Source organism: Habropoda laboriosa, unplaced genomic scaffold (assembly GCF_001263275.1).
Source record: "Habropoda laboriosa isolate 0110345459 unplaced genomic scaffold, ASM126327v1 scaffold2, whole genome shotgun sequence".
Classification (NCBI taxonomy): domain Eukaryota; kingdom Metazoa; phylum Arthropoda; class Insecta; order Hymenoptera; family Apidae; genus Habropoda; species Habropoda laboriosa.
In genome coordinates, this window is record NW_017100190.1 from 1,209,691 (window position 1) to 1,223,509 (window position 13,819).

Sequence of the window (13,819 nt, forward strand, 5' to 3'; positions counted from 1 at the left end):
AATATAATCTGTTTCACTTTTTTTTCATTTTTGTAACCATATAGAAACTTTGTAACGCTTTATCCGTTATATCATTTTCTGTTTTCCCTTTACCATTAGTTTCACCTAAATATATTTACTTACGATTTAAGTCACTAATGATACCGCTAATGTAATCAGTTACTTTATTAAATCGTCAACATCTCTTTCTCTTTGATATGTGCGTTCGCGCCTTGTCATTGCCAAGAGAATATTTTTTTTTTTTCTTTTTATATCTTTTTAAGCCTTTGCAAGCGGAATTTCTCTCTACTCCCGTCTGGCTCGTTCGTTTTCTTTACTTTTCACTTGCGTTCCACCCTCTCTCTCTCTCTCTCTCCTCCGCACCTCTCCAGCATTCTGCCTCTCACACATACACGTTTTCCTATGTACACTCGCAGTCTCTCAATTTCTCTCACTCGCACACTTGGACACGCATTCACCCTCTCTTCTTCGTTTCCCTTCTGTCTTCGTTCGTCCTTCTTCCGTTTCATTCTCTTGTTAATGAGGAAACGATATAACAATTAGAATAACGTTACGTTCGGCCGGATGGAAAGACAGCGTTCCGAAACGCAATCGACCGCTCGTACACGGACGATAAACTTTCGTCCGTTCGAGGAAAGCTGAACAATCTTCTAAACCACCACCCCTGTTTCTCTCGGCTCCGCCGTCGTTTCGGGATCACGTTTCTTCACCTCGGGAGACCGCCCTTTCACGAAAATTGCTCGACGTATCACGCGCGAATTTCGTTCGATCGGCGAAACAAGGCTCTCTTTCTCACCTACCCTATCCATTTTATTTGCGGACGTTTGAAGAATCGCGATTCGTAAACCGAATGAAAATTTACCGAACCCGTCCCTCGGATAGTACGAAAAACGTGATCCCGCGTTAAAAAATCAACCTACGAAATCCAATTTCTCTCTCTCCCTCTCTCTCTCTCTCCGCAACCGTGTATCGCGTGTAACAATAACGAGAAAAAGAAGAAATCAGGCTGAAAGGATGCTTGGTTCGTGAAATCGATCCAGGAATTTCGACTAAACTTTGCTCAATTTCTCTAATTAGTATCTATAATTATGAAATAGGTGAAAGAAAGAAAGTATTCCCGAGCTATGAACACAATAATTTGATACTTCCGTCAACAGGGGTACCGATAACGCCCGAAAAAGCTTCGTTCTTACATACGCGTATTCCTATTATTATTAGTAATTTTACAAATGATCCTCGAGCCGGTAATGTATCGAATCGGCCGAGACGTCGCGTCGAGATTTTCACGATCGGAATCGACAAAAAACTCAATGTCCCCTTTCACCCTCAACGATGTTTATCCTAAAGTATTATAAAGTACAAATTACGAGCGCGATAGTGACCCCGAGCTTCGAGCATTTCTCTCGGGCTGACCTTCGCCTTATCACGCGATTTCCCGTTCATCCGTTTTCGTTCCGGCCAGAACTACCTAACCGACTCTATTTATCGCTACTCTCCCCCTTTTCCTCCTTAGAACACGAATGCGTTAAACCATGCTACTACTACCTCCACCACCACCCTCCTTTGCAAATTACACCTCATCCACTTTTAGGTTTCTCACCCTTGAACGTGGCAGAGAACGCTCTTGTTTCACCTTCACGGATCATCTTCTCCTAGTTTTTTGTTCTTTTCCTCTTTTGCCTTGGCTGCACAGCTTCTCCCGATCCTCGCTTCTTCATCTTTGATCGAGCGTAAGAGGAATTCCTCCGAGAGAAAAGCCGGAAGCTCGAGGGATTGCCCTTTATATTCGTTCTCCGGCCACATCCGGTGCTCGAACGCCACACTCTTCTAAGCGTTCACCAACGTTCAACTTGCCTGCTAACGACGTTTCGACGAGCCTTTGTACGAAGTAAGAAACAGTCCGTGTCGCCGGAGTCGATTATGCATTGCACGCTGATCGGTTCGTCACGATAATCATCGTTACGCGTTATCGATAACAAATGTTTGATTGAAAACGTTTATAACGATCGAAGCTACACGAAATTTCTTTCTCTCACACATGCACGCATACACGCAATCTCTCCCTCTCTCTCGTGCTCTCTCGCACACGCACTCTCTCTCTCTCACGCTCTGTCTCTCGGCGTGGTGCTAAAAATGCTGAATCGCAAAAAAGGGGCGCCGCCGTTTTTGTTTCATCTCCTTTTTGTTCCTTATAGATGTAGATCTGTGTGTCCGTGTCTCTTGTGTGTACTTTTTTGCTAACTTTTAAACGTTTTGTTGATCAGTGATCGGTACTTCGGGAAGATCGTATTGTGCATCTTTCGCTACATTGCTTTTCACGTAAATCGTTTTACGGAACTATGTTTTTTTTTTTCACTTTTTTTTTAAGAAAACGCTACGTCCTATCGGCTATTTCGCGCTAAATGTTGTTGTCCCTCTTCTCGCTGAAATCTCGCCAAAATCGCGTCTCGTGAGAAGCCACTGGGTGTATTCCACTCTCTCTCTTTCATCCCTCTTTCCGTTCCGCATTGTTTCTCCCACGTATTCACTTTCGCCGTTTTACCGTTGCTTCCAGTACGTTCGATCTTCCTCGAACTTCCCTCCGGAGGAAACTGACTTACCAAAGAACGATCCGCGGCTGCGAGAGAATCGACGGAAGCCACCCCTCTAGCGTGTGGCGAAACGCCGGATTCCCCAAGTAGTATCGGTAGACGATAAGGCTGACAATTAGACGCGACGCAGCGTGTAAGCACTGAACGATCGCCCATTCAAATCCCACTTCGAGGAGTCTTTTCTTTTCTTTCGACGAGAATCATCCTCGAGGACACGTTTTCAATGGTCAATCGGCCACGGTCAACGTAGAATTATCGTTAGTAGTAGTAGTAGTAGTAGTACAAGTAGTAGTAGTAGTAGTAGTAGTAGTAATAGTTAGTAGTAGTAGTAGAAGCGTAAGATTAGTTCGATGCTACAGATGTAATAGCCGGTGAAACGCGCGAGTCCAATAGCACACGCAGCTACGAACGTGTTATTTTCATTCCTTTTCTTCTCCTCGTCCTTCTTCTTCCTCGTAGTCCAGCAGCAAAGAGTGAGAACGACAAGGTAGACGTAGCAGCGGCGAAAAAGTTTAAGAACAACGACGACGTGATCGTGTGTCGCGGATGAACACGAGCGCCGCAAATCGCGAGAGTTTTTTTGTTTTGCAATTTCTTCTTCGGAGCGTAGAAGCGCTGCTTCGAACCGCGAACGTTAACGATGGTTCCTCTTCTTGTAGCGTATCGAGTCGAGTCGAGAGTAATACAAAATGTGCGACAAACGCTCGAAGATAATGCGTGAAGTGAGTCCTCGTTTAATGTTTCGCCACCGAATCAATTTCATTTCCCTTCCCTTTTCTACGATTCGACGCGCGCGTGACAATTTCTCTCCTCTTCCTTTCTTCTCGCGAATCTCATTCCCTAAAAGTCCAGCTTCCCGTTCAGTGTCGTTACAAGTGCTTGTTTCGTTCTCCTTCTTTTTTTTTTTGTGATTTTTTCCTGTGTTTTTTTTTTTTTTGTTTGTCTGTTGTATTCATCTTTAGTAAAAAGCTAGGCCGCTGTTAGGCGTTCAGGCGGTTCCGGATATACACACGTCACGCTCTCCTCTAATTTACTCTTGTCGAGCAGATTTACACGATTTCCTCGCTCCTCGTAATCCTTAACATAGTCGATATCACGATATAACATGTGTTTTTTTTTTTTTTTGTCTTTGTTATAATCTACGCGCTTAAAACGGTACTTTGAAACATTTTTATATACTTATAATACAAAATCTGTTTTAACGTGAATTAAAAATCTCTTTTTCATCATCTACCACACACCCTTTAATTTTCTTTTTCTCTTCTTCTTTAACTCTCTGCGTCTCTCATTCGCTCTTCCCTCTGTACACTTTCTCTCTCTCTCTCTCTCTCATTCACTCTCCCGCTCCCTCTCTCGTACTCTCTGTTTCTCCTCGCGTGTACATGTAACAACGATAATAATAATAGTAATTATTTAACATCGTCTAACGGTATCACCATAGCGTGTCATGGCGTGACATCGAAAACTCGAAAGAATGTTTAGCGAGAAAATAGCTCAGTGAGAATATCGCTCTTCGATCTTGGACCACGGAACCGTGCTTCTCCGATCTTCTTCTCTTTTCTTTTTTGATTTTCACGGTAACGAAAAAAAGCTGTTCTTTTGAAAATTCCACTCGAATCCGTCAATCCTCCTCCTCGTTCCGTGATCTCTTTCGTGTTCGAGCCTCGCTAGGCGTTACTCTCCTACATTTAGAAGGGAACACCGTGCAGAAACTCGATCGTGTTACGGTGAATAATCATCAAGAGAGAGAGAAAGAGAGAGTGGTGCAAGAGCGAAGCGTCGCGGGTGTTCGATCCGAAGTAAGAATGAAAGAGCTTCTGCACGATATTCCCCTCGAGAGAGAGGGCACATGCCTCTCGTAGTTTCGTTAAGTTTCGCATAGGAAGGTTCGATCTCCTCGCATGCTTCTTACGGTAGAATTATTTGCTGTAATAGTATAGTAATCGAAGTTAAAAACGAGCACGTTCGGAAGCGGAGAGAACGGCGGTTCCTCGAGAGGAAAACGAAGGCGGTTCGGTTCGATTGGTTTTCTCTCTTTTTTTCTTTCGTTTAAAATTGCACAGCCCGCTTCGGGAAGCTCTCAGGATGTCCTCGTTCTCCGATAAGAACGATCAGACTGAAGATAACGAGACGAAGAAGAAGAAGAAGGAGGAATTTTCACAAGTGTCTTTTCAAAAGATCAGTTTCACCGCCGTCGTTTCGATCCCTCGCTCGAACCGTACGCCCTCCACTTCCGGTTTGTACGACGGAGCACGTCTCTGACGGTCGACTTGCTCGTTTTCGTTTTTTCTTTCTTCTTTTCTCTCGTTGGGGTAAAAACTGCGACTCGATCGATCAAACGGGGGGGTTTTAGTCCAAGTGTTTGCAGTCTGTTTCCTTTCGCGACGGTTGCTTTCATTCGCGAGCCTGTACAATGCAATTTTCGCAGGTGGAGGAAATAGAAACGGCAACGTGCGTGACGGAAAAGACGGACACGCGGGACAGTGTTTGTCGAAACAATGGTCGGTGGCACAGAGAGACGGATCGAGGCGGCTGTACGAGCGGCGTTTCGAACGTTTATTCGAGGCGACACGCTGTGCCGACCAAATTCCAACGGGAAAAACGTTTCCCGTGTTTCGTTCCTCAATTTCATCCTCGCGACGAGCCGTTCTCTCCTTCCCTTCTCTGTGTACGATCGAGAAACTAGTAAAAAGAAACGTACCCGCGATTCGATCCTTATCTTCGCTGGAATAAGACCAGGCAATTTATTGTAATTTTGTTCACCGTGAAACCACCTCGTCGAACGGACCGACGTTTCTAAACTATCAACGGGTTAAAATCGCGCCGAACGTGCCGTAGCGCGTTTCGATCGTACGAAAACGAGGGAATCGAGCATCGGAGTAGTGCCCCCCTCTGCAGATTTCGCGATCCACAGAGTAAAGATATCCGCTAGATTCTACGGTTATAGGCAAAGAGAGAATTGTTTGGTTTTTTTTTTGCTGGTATTTAGAGAGAGAATATCAGCGAGCGGTCAGGCCGTTGATCGTCCAAACGAGAAATCGTCGATCGTTTCGCTCCGACGGGATTCGTATCCGAGGCGCGACCGAGCCGTAACAGATTCGTTTCGGCCACAGTGTATATATATTATGTAGGTATGTATACGCTATTATACTTTACACAACGGTAGCGAATTTCATTGTTTCCATTCGTTCGATGGAATGATTTGGCAGTTCGACTAACGCCACCTTCGAGTGTCGCGGATCGAAAACATCGACGAATTCGTTGCATCTCTCTCTCTCCCTCCCCTTATATCGATTAAGATTTACTCATCTAACGCGAAATGAATGAGCTCAGTCGTGCGTTCGACGCTTCTCGACGAAGACCGCGTTTCCGATAAACCGGGGGATATTATAGAGATACGTAGCAACATGTATATAGGGTGTTCCGTTCGAGACGGATGCGCGTCGAGCTTCGAGAGCGTGCGGGAATCTAACGAGTGGCATTGACGATTCACGAGTTTTGTCCGTGACACTACAATAGCTAGGATAAGAGTCTAATAATACAGGAAATACAACGTGTGAGAGATTAGGTGTTTAGTTGAAGTTCGAAGGAGGTAGGAGAATAAGAAGAAGAGGTAAGTTAGTAGTAGTAGAAATAGAGTTAGAATTTAAAAGGGAGCGGGAACAGTAGTGTGCAACGAAAAAAAGAAACGGAACAGAGTGGAGATCTGTTCTCTCTCATCTACGTTATACCGAAGTAGAGAATTATTCGGCGCGATCGTTGGCACGAATCGGCCAAATCGACACGCTCGCTGAGTCTAGATAAAGCGACGTTCGTCGTCTGTTCGCCGGTGAACAGTCGCTGGAATTCTTAACGAGACGAGTATTTTGTTTCAGGTATTTCAAGGTTTATACAATATGTACACGTATGTATCTCGACTAGAACAAAAAACGCTTCGGGTGACGTGTTTTTAAAACAACCGTTTTTTGCTTTTTTTTTTTTCCTTTCTTCTCTCCTCTTTCCTCTTTTATAGTTATTATAATAATCAACCGGCGAGAATGGGAGGGTTAACGAGGTTCGTTATTTCTCTTTTGTTTGTTTTTGGTGGAGGGACGAGGGAAAATGGGATGGTGCATCAACGTAGCTTTCGATAGTTATTTCGGGAAGGCTGTTATGACGATGACGAGACCCGTAAATGTGCGTCCATCTGTCGTCCTTTTTGCTGCACAATTTTCTCTCGCTTCTGTCTGTTTTTTTTTTTTTTTTTTGCCTTTTCTCACGTTCCTAGACCGGACAGACCAGGATCTCGTACTCGAACATCAGCGAGACAGCGACGAAGACGAAGTAGAGGAGGAACATGGTGATCCCAAGGCCCTTGTTCATCCGCCACTTGAAACAGGCGATGCTCAAGATGACGAACAACAGCATGCAGAATAGGATCGCTATACTGCAGACCATCCCCACCGAGTTCACCTCCACGGGTCTTCCATAGATCAGGCCGTACAGCAGCCACGGTACCGGAAGCCTACGGGCAGAAAGGCAACGGAAAATCGAGCCAAATTTCACTATTAATCGTTACTTCCACCATCCACCACACTTTTTTACAAACCCTTGCTCTCTTTCTTTCTTTCTTACACCACGAGTGTTTTTAGCTAAATTCATTACGATTCAACCCTTTGCACTCGGAGGTGATTCTGCTGTGGGAAAGGTTGCAGATCTTCTTTGAAAATTGTTCAAACTAACGTAGAAATATTTCATATATTTTCTATTTCACTATGGCGAGCAAATTTATGCCTCGATTAATTATTTACCAAGTGACAATTGTTTAACGAAAGCTTCTCAGTTGATTGCAAAGGGTTGAACTTATCGCGTAAAATACGACCAAATTTTTCCGCGAACAAGAATGAAAAAGGAAGCAAGAATCAATCTTACATACACCAGACATCAAACATCTAGTCTACCAATGGATTCTTCTCCTCCCTGCAGAAAAATCTAATACACTTTTCTTTTTCTTTTTTTTTTTGGGAGAAGTTTCCAAGTGGTCCGTGACCTGCTTCTGTCTCTTCCTGCAAGCAAACTGAAACCGTTCGCTCGGAAAAAATTTTTGAAACATCCTGCACGCCGTCCGCAACCAAAGGATTCAACTTGCCTACTTTTCTTTATCCTGTCGCTTGTCAGTTTACTCTCCACCCGTCCCTTCCTACCTGCCCCTCCCGCCGCTGCTGCAAAACACAGATATTAAAGGGAAACTGGGACGCGCGGGACTCGCGGATGCATACGATAAATCGCTCTTCCCAAACCTACGTACCCACCACCTTACTTCTACCCCTTTTCCACCTAAATTCTTCTAATCGTAATTACTCCAACTTTCGCAACTTAGCAATCTTACTTAAAAAAGGAAATCCTGCATTTCCTTTCATCCTACGAGCGACATCCACGGTGGCTCGGAACACCGAGCCAAGCGTTTTCCTCCTTTCCTCCTGGGCAGCTTGCCAGCTGGCAGCTCTGCAACGGATGCGTGCAACCAAATCGATCTTCGATCGAGTCGATTGCCGAATGGACGAACCCCGGAGAGCCAGGAGGAAATCGTGCGTGCACGCATGCGCGCAGAATATATCATATCCAGCGAATAACTGTGTTTTAAGGTTTCTCGGACCAGATCGAATTGATCGTCGCGATTCCCAGCGAACAAAAACCGTCGCGTCTGCGTCTACGCGTCCCCATCTGCAAACCCGAAACTCTCCCCCGGGGGAAGATTGGTAGAAAGGGAGTGGACTGGTTTATTCGATCCACACGGTTTGCGATTATCGCGACCGTACGACAGGCCTATTCCACGCGTTATCGTCGTCGAGACGATAATCCTCGGCGGTTTCGATTTTCCCAATTAAACGGCGAAATATCGTTTCCAGTTCGGCCAGATGATCGCTATCGTCCCAGTTTCATGGTGAATCGCGCCCTCCACTCGTGAAATTTATCGTCGCGTCCAGCATTTAAGGCGATTAAATTAATTAACTCAATTACCCCTAACGACTTGCCTCGCGGTTTCTTTTCTCCTCTCTCCCGAGTCTCTCCTCGAGGAGAAATATCGCCGCGACGAGGAAGAAGTTCGATCAGAGGAGGTTTTTTTCCAAGGAAGAATACACGCAGGCCAAGAGGAAGGTTCACTTTGCCGGTAGAGCAGAGGAAAGGACGAGCTTCGCTTTTAGACTACGTTCTACCACGGTATTACGGAGAAATAGCGAGAGTACCTCTGAATGGTCCGGCGGCGCAACGACCAATTCCACGCGTCTGCCTCTTGGCTCCATTTGATCATCGGTGAAATGCCAATTTATACGTTCGTATCCTCTGTTCCTGTTACGATAACTAGCTTCGACTCCCAACTTTCAAGGGTTTTCCCTAATAATTCGGACCCGTTCGACGTCTCCGCTTCGAGAGAATCTTTGAATCTCCGGATAGGTTCGGCGATTGCGAAATATTCCAACGAGGGAACTTTCTCAAGTGACATACTCACCGATATTTGGCAAGCTTTACTATACGACAGTACTAAAGAAAATATTCGACACGTATTTTTTTTATTACTGAAAATCGTCTGCATTTACGGGGTGAGAATCGTTTTTAAAATTGGAGGCAGTAAATTTCAGAGATGAAAAATGAAAAGATTATTTATTACCCCCGTATTTCAGATCGATTTTCACCCCTTCACTGTGGACCATTGTCGAATATCTTTTCCAGCACTACTATATACGAAAGTTTCGTGAAAATCGGTGATTATCACTTGGAGATGTTCCCCTGCAAGTACCAAAGAAACTTTCTAATTTAATCGTCCGGTATTTAAATGTCCCTTAGCCGCGGATAATGGAGATTTAAATCCCTCCAACTGTATTCTACGGTGTCCAAGAAGAGAGATATATCTCGGAAGTTTGAAGGACAGCCTCTTTCGTCCCCCAGTTTCTTCCACAAGTACGCCTTGACGGTATTCCTCCAACCGTGTTACTCATCTTCGATAATATCCAAGCGTTTATTTTTTTTTTTGCCACGGTGAAGCAATAAATGCAAATAAAAGAGTTTATCGCTCGCGGTTTTACTACGGCTTGTTAAAAGACACGAGACGACCGATCTCCAAAACGATCTATATCCAGTTCATATTAAATCCATCTACCTATATATACCAACTTCTCCGAGGCAGAAATAAAAAGTTTACAGCAATTATATTAGTTCTATTAAACGTTGACCTAACTTTTTATCGCTCGACTGGAAGAAGTTCCACATAATTTTCGAGACTTCTCTTAAGGCACGTTGCGTCGAGGACAATTAGGTCGTCGGAGACTTCTAAAATGCCGAAAACTTCGATAACGAAAAACTTTTTATTACAATGCTCGAAGCGATACGAGACGCGGCGACTCGGAGGTTTTGCTCGTCCTCCGCAGTAATGGCGGCCAGCCGATTTGATCGAGGCTAACCGAACTCTCGACTACCCCCTCTCGTCTTTCCACGGCTATCTATATTATCCAATTAAATAGATTGTGCCGGCGCACACGTTTCCGATATTTCCAATAGGTGGGCCGATTGCGAATCTGTCAGTGTAGACCGGTTTTCTTTACCTCCTTTCACCGAGTAATCGTTCCCGACGTCCGCCAATTTCCGTCCTCCGCCCTCGAAGATACTCCCCTTTTCTTCGCGGAGGATCGATCAAGAAAGCCTAAAAGGAAACTTCACGTGTTATCCAACACGCGAAAGGAAAACTCTCGCTGAAGATCGCGATTCAACCGTGAAAACTATGCGGTGTGCCTATGTTTCTCGGCTTCTTGTTTAGCCCTTTGACAACAGGTTCCCGGCAACTTTCGATAGGGTAATTCCGGGAGAGACGGACCAGGCAAGTATTTCCTACATTATCCGCCATATGTGCGACGCGTCAGTATTCTTTTGTTTTACATTTCTTTTACGGAAAGCGATCGAGCGTGGCTCTCGGTGTCTTTTCTTCGATATCTGGCTGGTTCGTCTCTCCCGAAGTTACCCTGCACTATCCACACACAGAGAACGAGATTTTTCTGACACATTTTTGTGTGCGTTTCTTCGAGTAATTTTTCACGGTTTCTACGAAGGGTAACGAACTTCCCGATTTCTCTGAGTCCGGCGAAACGCGTCTCAGACGAGATGAGTGCTGGCTAACGAGAGATTCCACCAGCTCAAAGTGACGTAATCTTATTACTCGCGCCTTAACCGCCTTCTGAAGAATAACGTGCCGGCCATATCTCCGTAGCGATCTCTTCCTCCACTCAAGGCTGTAATGTAAATTCCCCGTAATTCTGCCATGAACTAGACGCGGTTAAATTTCAATCTAAGCATCTCTCTCGCTTTTTCCGTCGGAAAGTTTCTCTCGCGGAGAAGAAGAAACGGGTTTGTACGGTGCGTTTTCTCATTCGAGATCTGAGAACGTTCTCGAACGGGGAAACGAAACGAAAAGTCAGACTGTGTGTGTCTCGCGTGAAAATTGCCATAACCGATGCCCTCGATAACGCGGAGCCACGTAAATCCATAGACGACCTAGATCCAGCTGCAGAGAAAACAAATACCGATAAATTATCTCGACGGGATCGAGGGAAGGAAACGGAGCCGGGTGCTTTTAGCGTCCGTGGAATCTCTATTCTCCTAGCGAACAAACATATAGACGTATACCATTCCACGTTTCTTCTTCCGAGAGTCTCAGGCTTCTACTCCTCGGATTACCGTCGGAAACTTTTCAAACCGACACGGGCAACGTGTAATTCTGCTCGAAAAATTCTTAAGGTAATTGAACCCTTTTCTAACCCAACTCGAGGAATCTCTCTATCCAGCTCTACATATCTCTCCCTCTCTGCTTTGTATTTCTTCCTTTCACAATTCCAAAGCGAATATTTCAATTACCAGCGAAGAATCCTGGTGCACGTCTGCAAAACATAATTCAAGAGGAGAGGAAAAAAGGAAAAGGTGATCGAACCCAAACGAAATTCCCCAGCGAATATCCGTTATTTCCTTCAGAAGCAGTCGTTTCATCCACTTCACAGGCTCTCTCTCTCTCTCTCCCTCCGTGGAAATACCGAGATGAAGGCACAAAGGAGAGCGCCCGCATGCGTCTGTATACACACACGTACGCGGTCCAGTTGTGCAAATGGAAAATCCAGTGCTCACCCAACGGTCACGTCGAAAATGTTGCTTCCGACAGAGCTCGACACGGCCATGTCTCCGGATCCTTTCCGCGCTACGATCACGCTTGTGATGAGGTCCGGGATGCTGGTGCCAGCAGCGAGGAACGTCAGGCCCATCACTTCCGGCGGAATTCGAACGGTGTCGCCGGCCACGTTCGCCCACCAGACCATCAGGTACGAGTACGCCGCGATCCATAGGATAGAACCGATGAACGTCACCGCGAAGAACTTCTTCCCTGTAACAAACGTGGAGATCGTGCCTTAGAAAACCTCTCCCTTTAAACCCTATTTTCCCTGGTGTATCCACCTCAAAGGGGATTTCCCCCGCAAATCGAATCCCTTTTCTTTTACCCCTCGAAATCTCCCCATTCTTCCTTTTTTTCCGCTCTCTCTTCCCTTTCTTTTGTCTCGTCTTTCTTCCTTCCTTTGTGTCTCTTCTCTTAAGGCGTTTTTCTTGGGAGATTGAAAGTCGAGCGAGAGAAGAGAGCGAAGGTCGTACACCACGCCCTGATACTTTTCTACCGAAATCTGAGGCTGGTCTGTCGAATTGCCTGGAATTTATCGACGCGGGTGTCCGAGGTGCTTTCAGAGAAAAATGTTGCACGGACAAAGGTGTGTAATGTGTATGTACCGTGGTGGTATTAATGTAATTGATTTTGGAGGACGAGTATTTTCCATTAGGCTATTACACGAGCTATTGTCTCCAAGTACAATTCACCGAGGGTTAGGGAAAAAGTGGAGCAGAGAAAAATCTCCGAGAAATATCCCGTGCGTTCAGCTTTAACCCTCATCCGAGTTGAACAAAAAACATTTTCCTATTCGTGGAAAAAAAAGGAGAGAAGAGGAGAGAAGGGGAGAGACCTTCGCGCGTTCAGTAAAGCGCTCCTTAATTATCAGCAAGATATTGGGTTGCGTTTCGTCGAGATTCCAATTAATCATCCGGCCTCGTTTATATGTATTTAACGAGGATCAGTGACAAATATTTCAAGTGAGCGGGGCAACGGGCATTTATAGAACGGCCTTTTTTTTCATTCAAAGGACATTTATAGGCCTCGACATTTATAGAACGTTTCATAAATCTTCACCGAGGACCCCTCGAATTAGACGTTTCGAGTTACCTTTTTTATCCTTACTCTTTTCTTCCACGATACGTGGCGAACTCATCAGGGTCGTTCGACAAGCAGAGACTAACGGGTGGTTTGTTTTAGTATATGGTAACGAGGGGAGTGAGAGGAACGGAAATCTGACGGGGAGAGACCTGGATTGTAAGGTGAGTTTGGAGGATCCTCCCAGCCTAATTTGCTAATTCTTTCATTTTTTAACTTCTTTTATGTGTGCACTGAAATAGTTGTCGAAACAGCTGTGTACGCCACTTGATACTTTGATCAAAGTGTACTCATATTTAATAAAACGTAAAATACAACATCCCCTGTTCGCGTAGGGATGGACAGGGATCGGCAGGACAACGCATACTCACTCTTCCCGAGACCCTTGGAGTATACCTTTGCGAACGGCGTTCGAATAACGTGGATGCAGACTTTGAATAAAATATATTATTGTGAAAACGTAGAAACGTAGCTAATTTTACGCCCACCCTACTCCGAGTCAGAGTACTTTCTGACACAATATTAATTTTCAATAAATTTTTCCGTCGTATCCGAGAAAGGGAGGAAAAGTAAAGATTGTCACGTATATACGGTGACTCTTACTAATATTCGGACACTCTTTAGAACAGTATAACTTGTTTAAAATTGGACTTAACGACTTGAGTTTTTTTTTGGGAAGTTAGAAGGATTAGTATACTAGGTGTAAAATTTTTTGAAAAAATTGCAATTTGTGGAAATCGCGAAGAAAATTGCAAAGGTCACATTCGACAACTTTTTTATCTGAGCTCGTAATGAAAATTTAAAAAATACGTTTTGCAGATTTATGCCAATTATACGCATGCTGAAAATTTTATCGAAATCGGTTAATGAGCTACAAATCGTTGAAGATCGTGAAAATTGCACTATTTCACGACGTTCGGCCTATAATTGTAATAAATCTGAAGATTCCTACATCTTT

The 13,819-nt window shown here is 44.7% G+C and overlaps 1 protein-coding gene across 1 annotated transcript in view; it reads right to left on the reverse strand.

Annotated features, from left to right (window-relative positions):
- Positions 1 to 6,792: 6,792 nt before the first annotated feature.
- LOC108579955 (sodium/potassium/calcium exchanger Nckx30C-like) overlaps positions 6,793 to 13,819 on the reverse strand; it is a 34,623-nt gene continuing 27,596 nt past the window's right edge. The window contains exons 4-5 of the mRNA XM_017943593.1: positions 11,739 to 11,991; positions 6,793 to 7,095 (exon numbers count right to left, since the gene is read on the reverse strand). Coding sequence (XP_017799082.1) covers positions 6,855 to 7,095; positions 11,739 to 11,991 — 494 coding nt within the window. The 3' untranslated portion in view covers positions 6,793 to 6,854. The remainder of the gene's footprint in view (positions 7,096 to 11,738; positions 11,992 to 13,819) is intronic.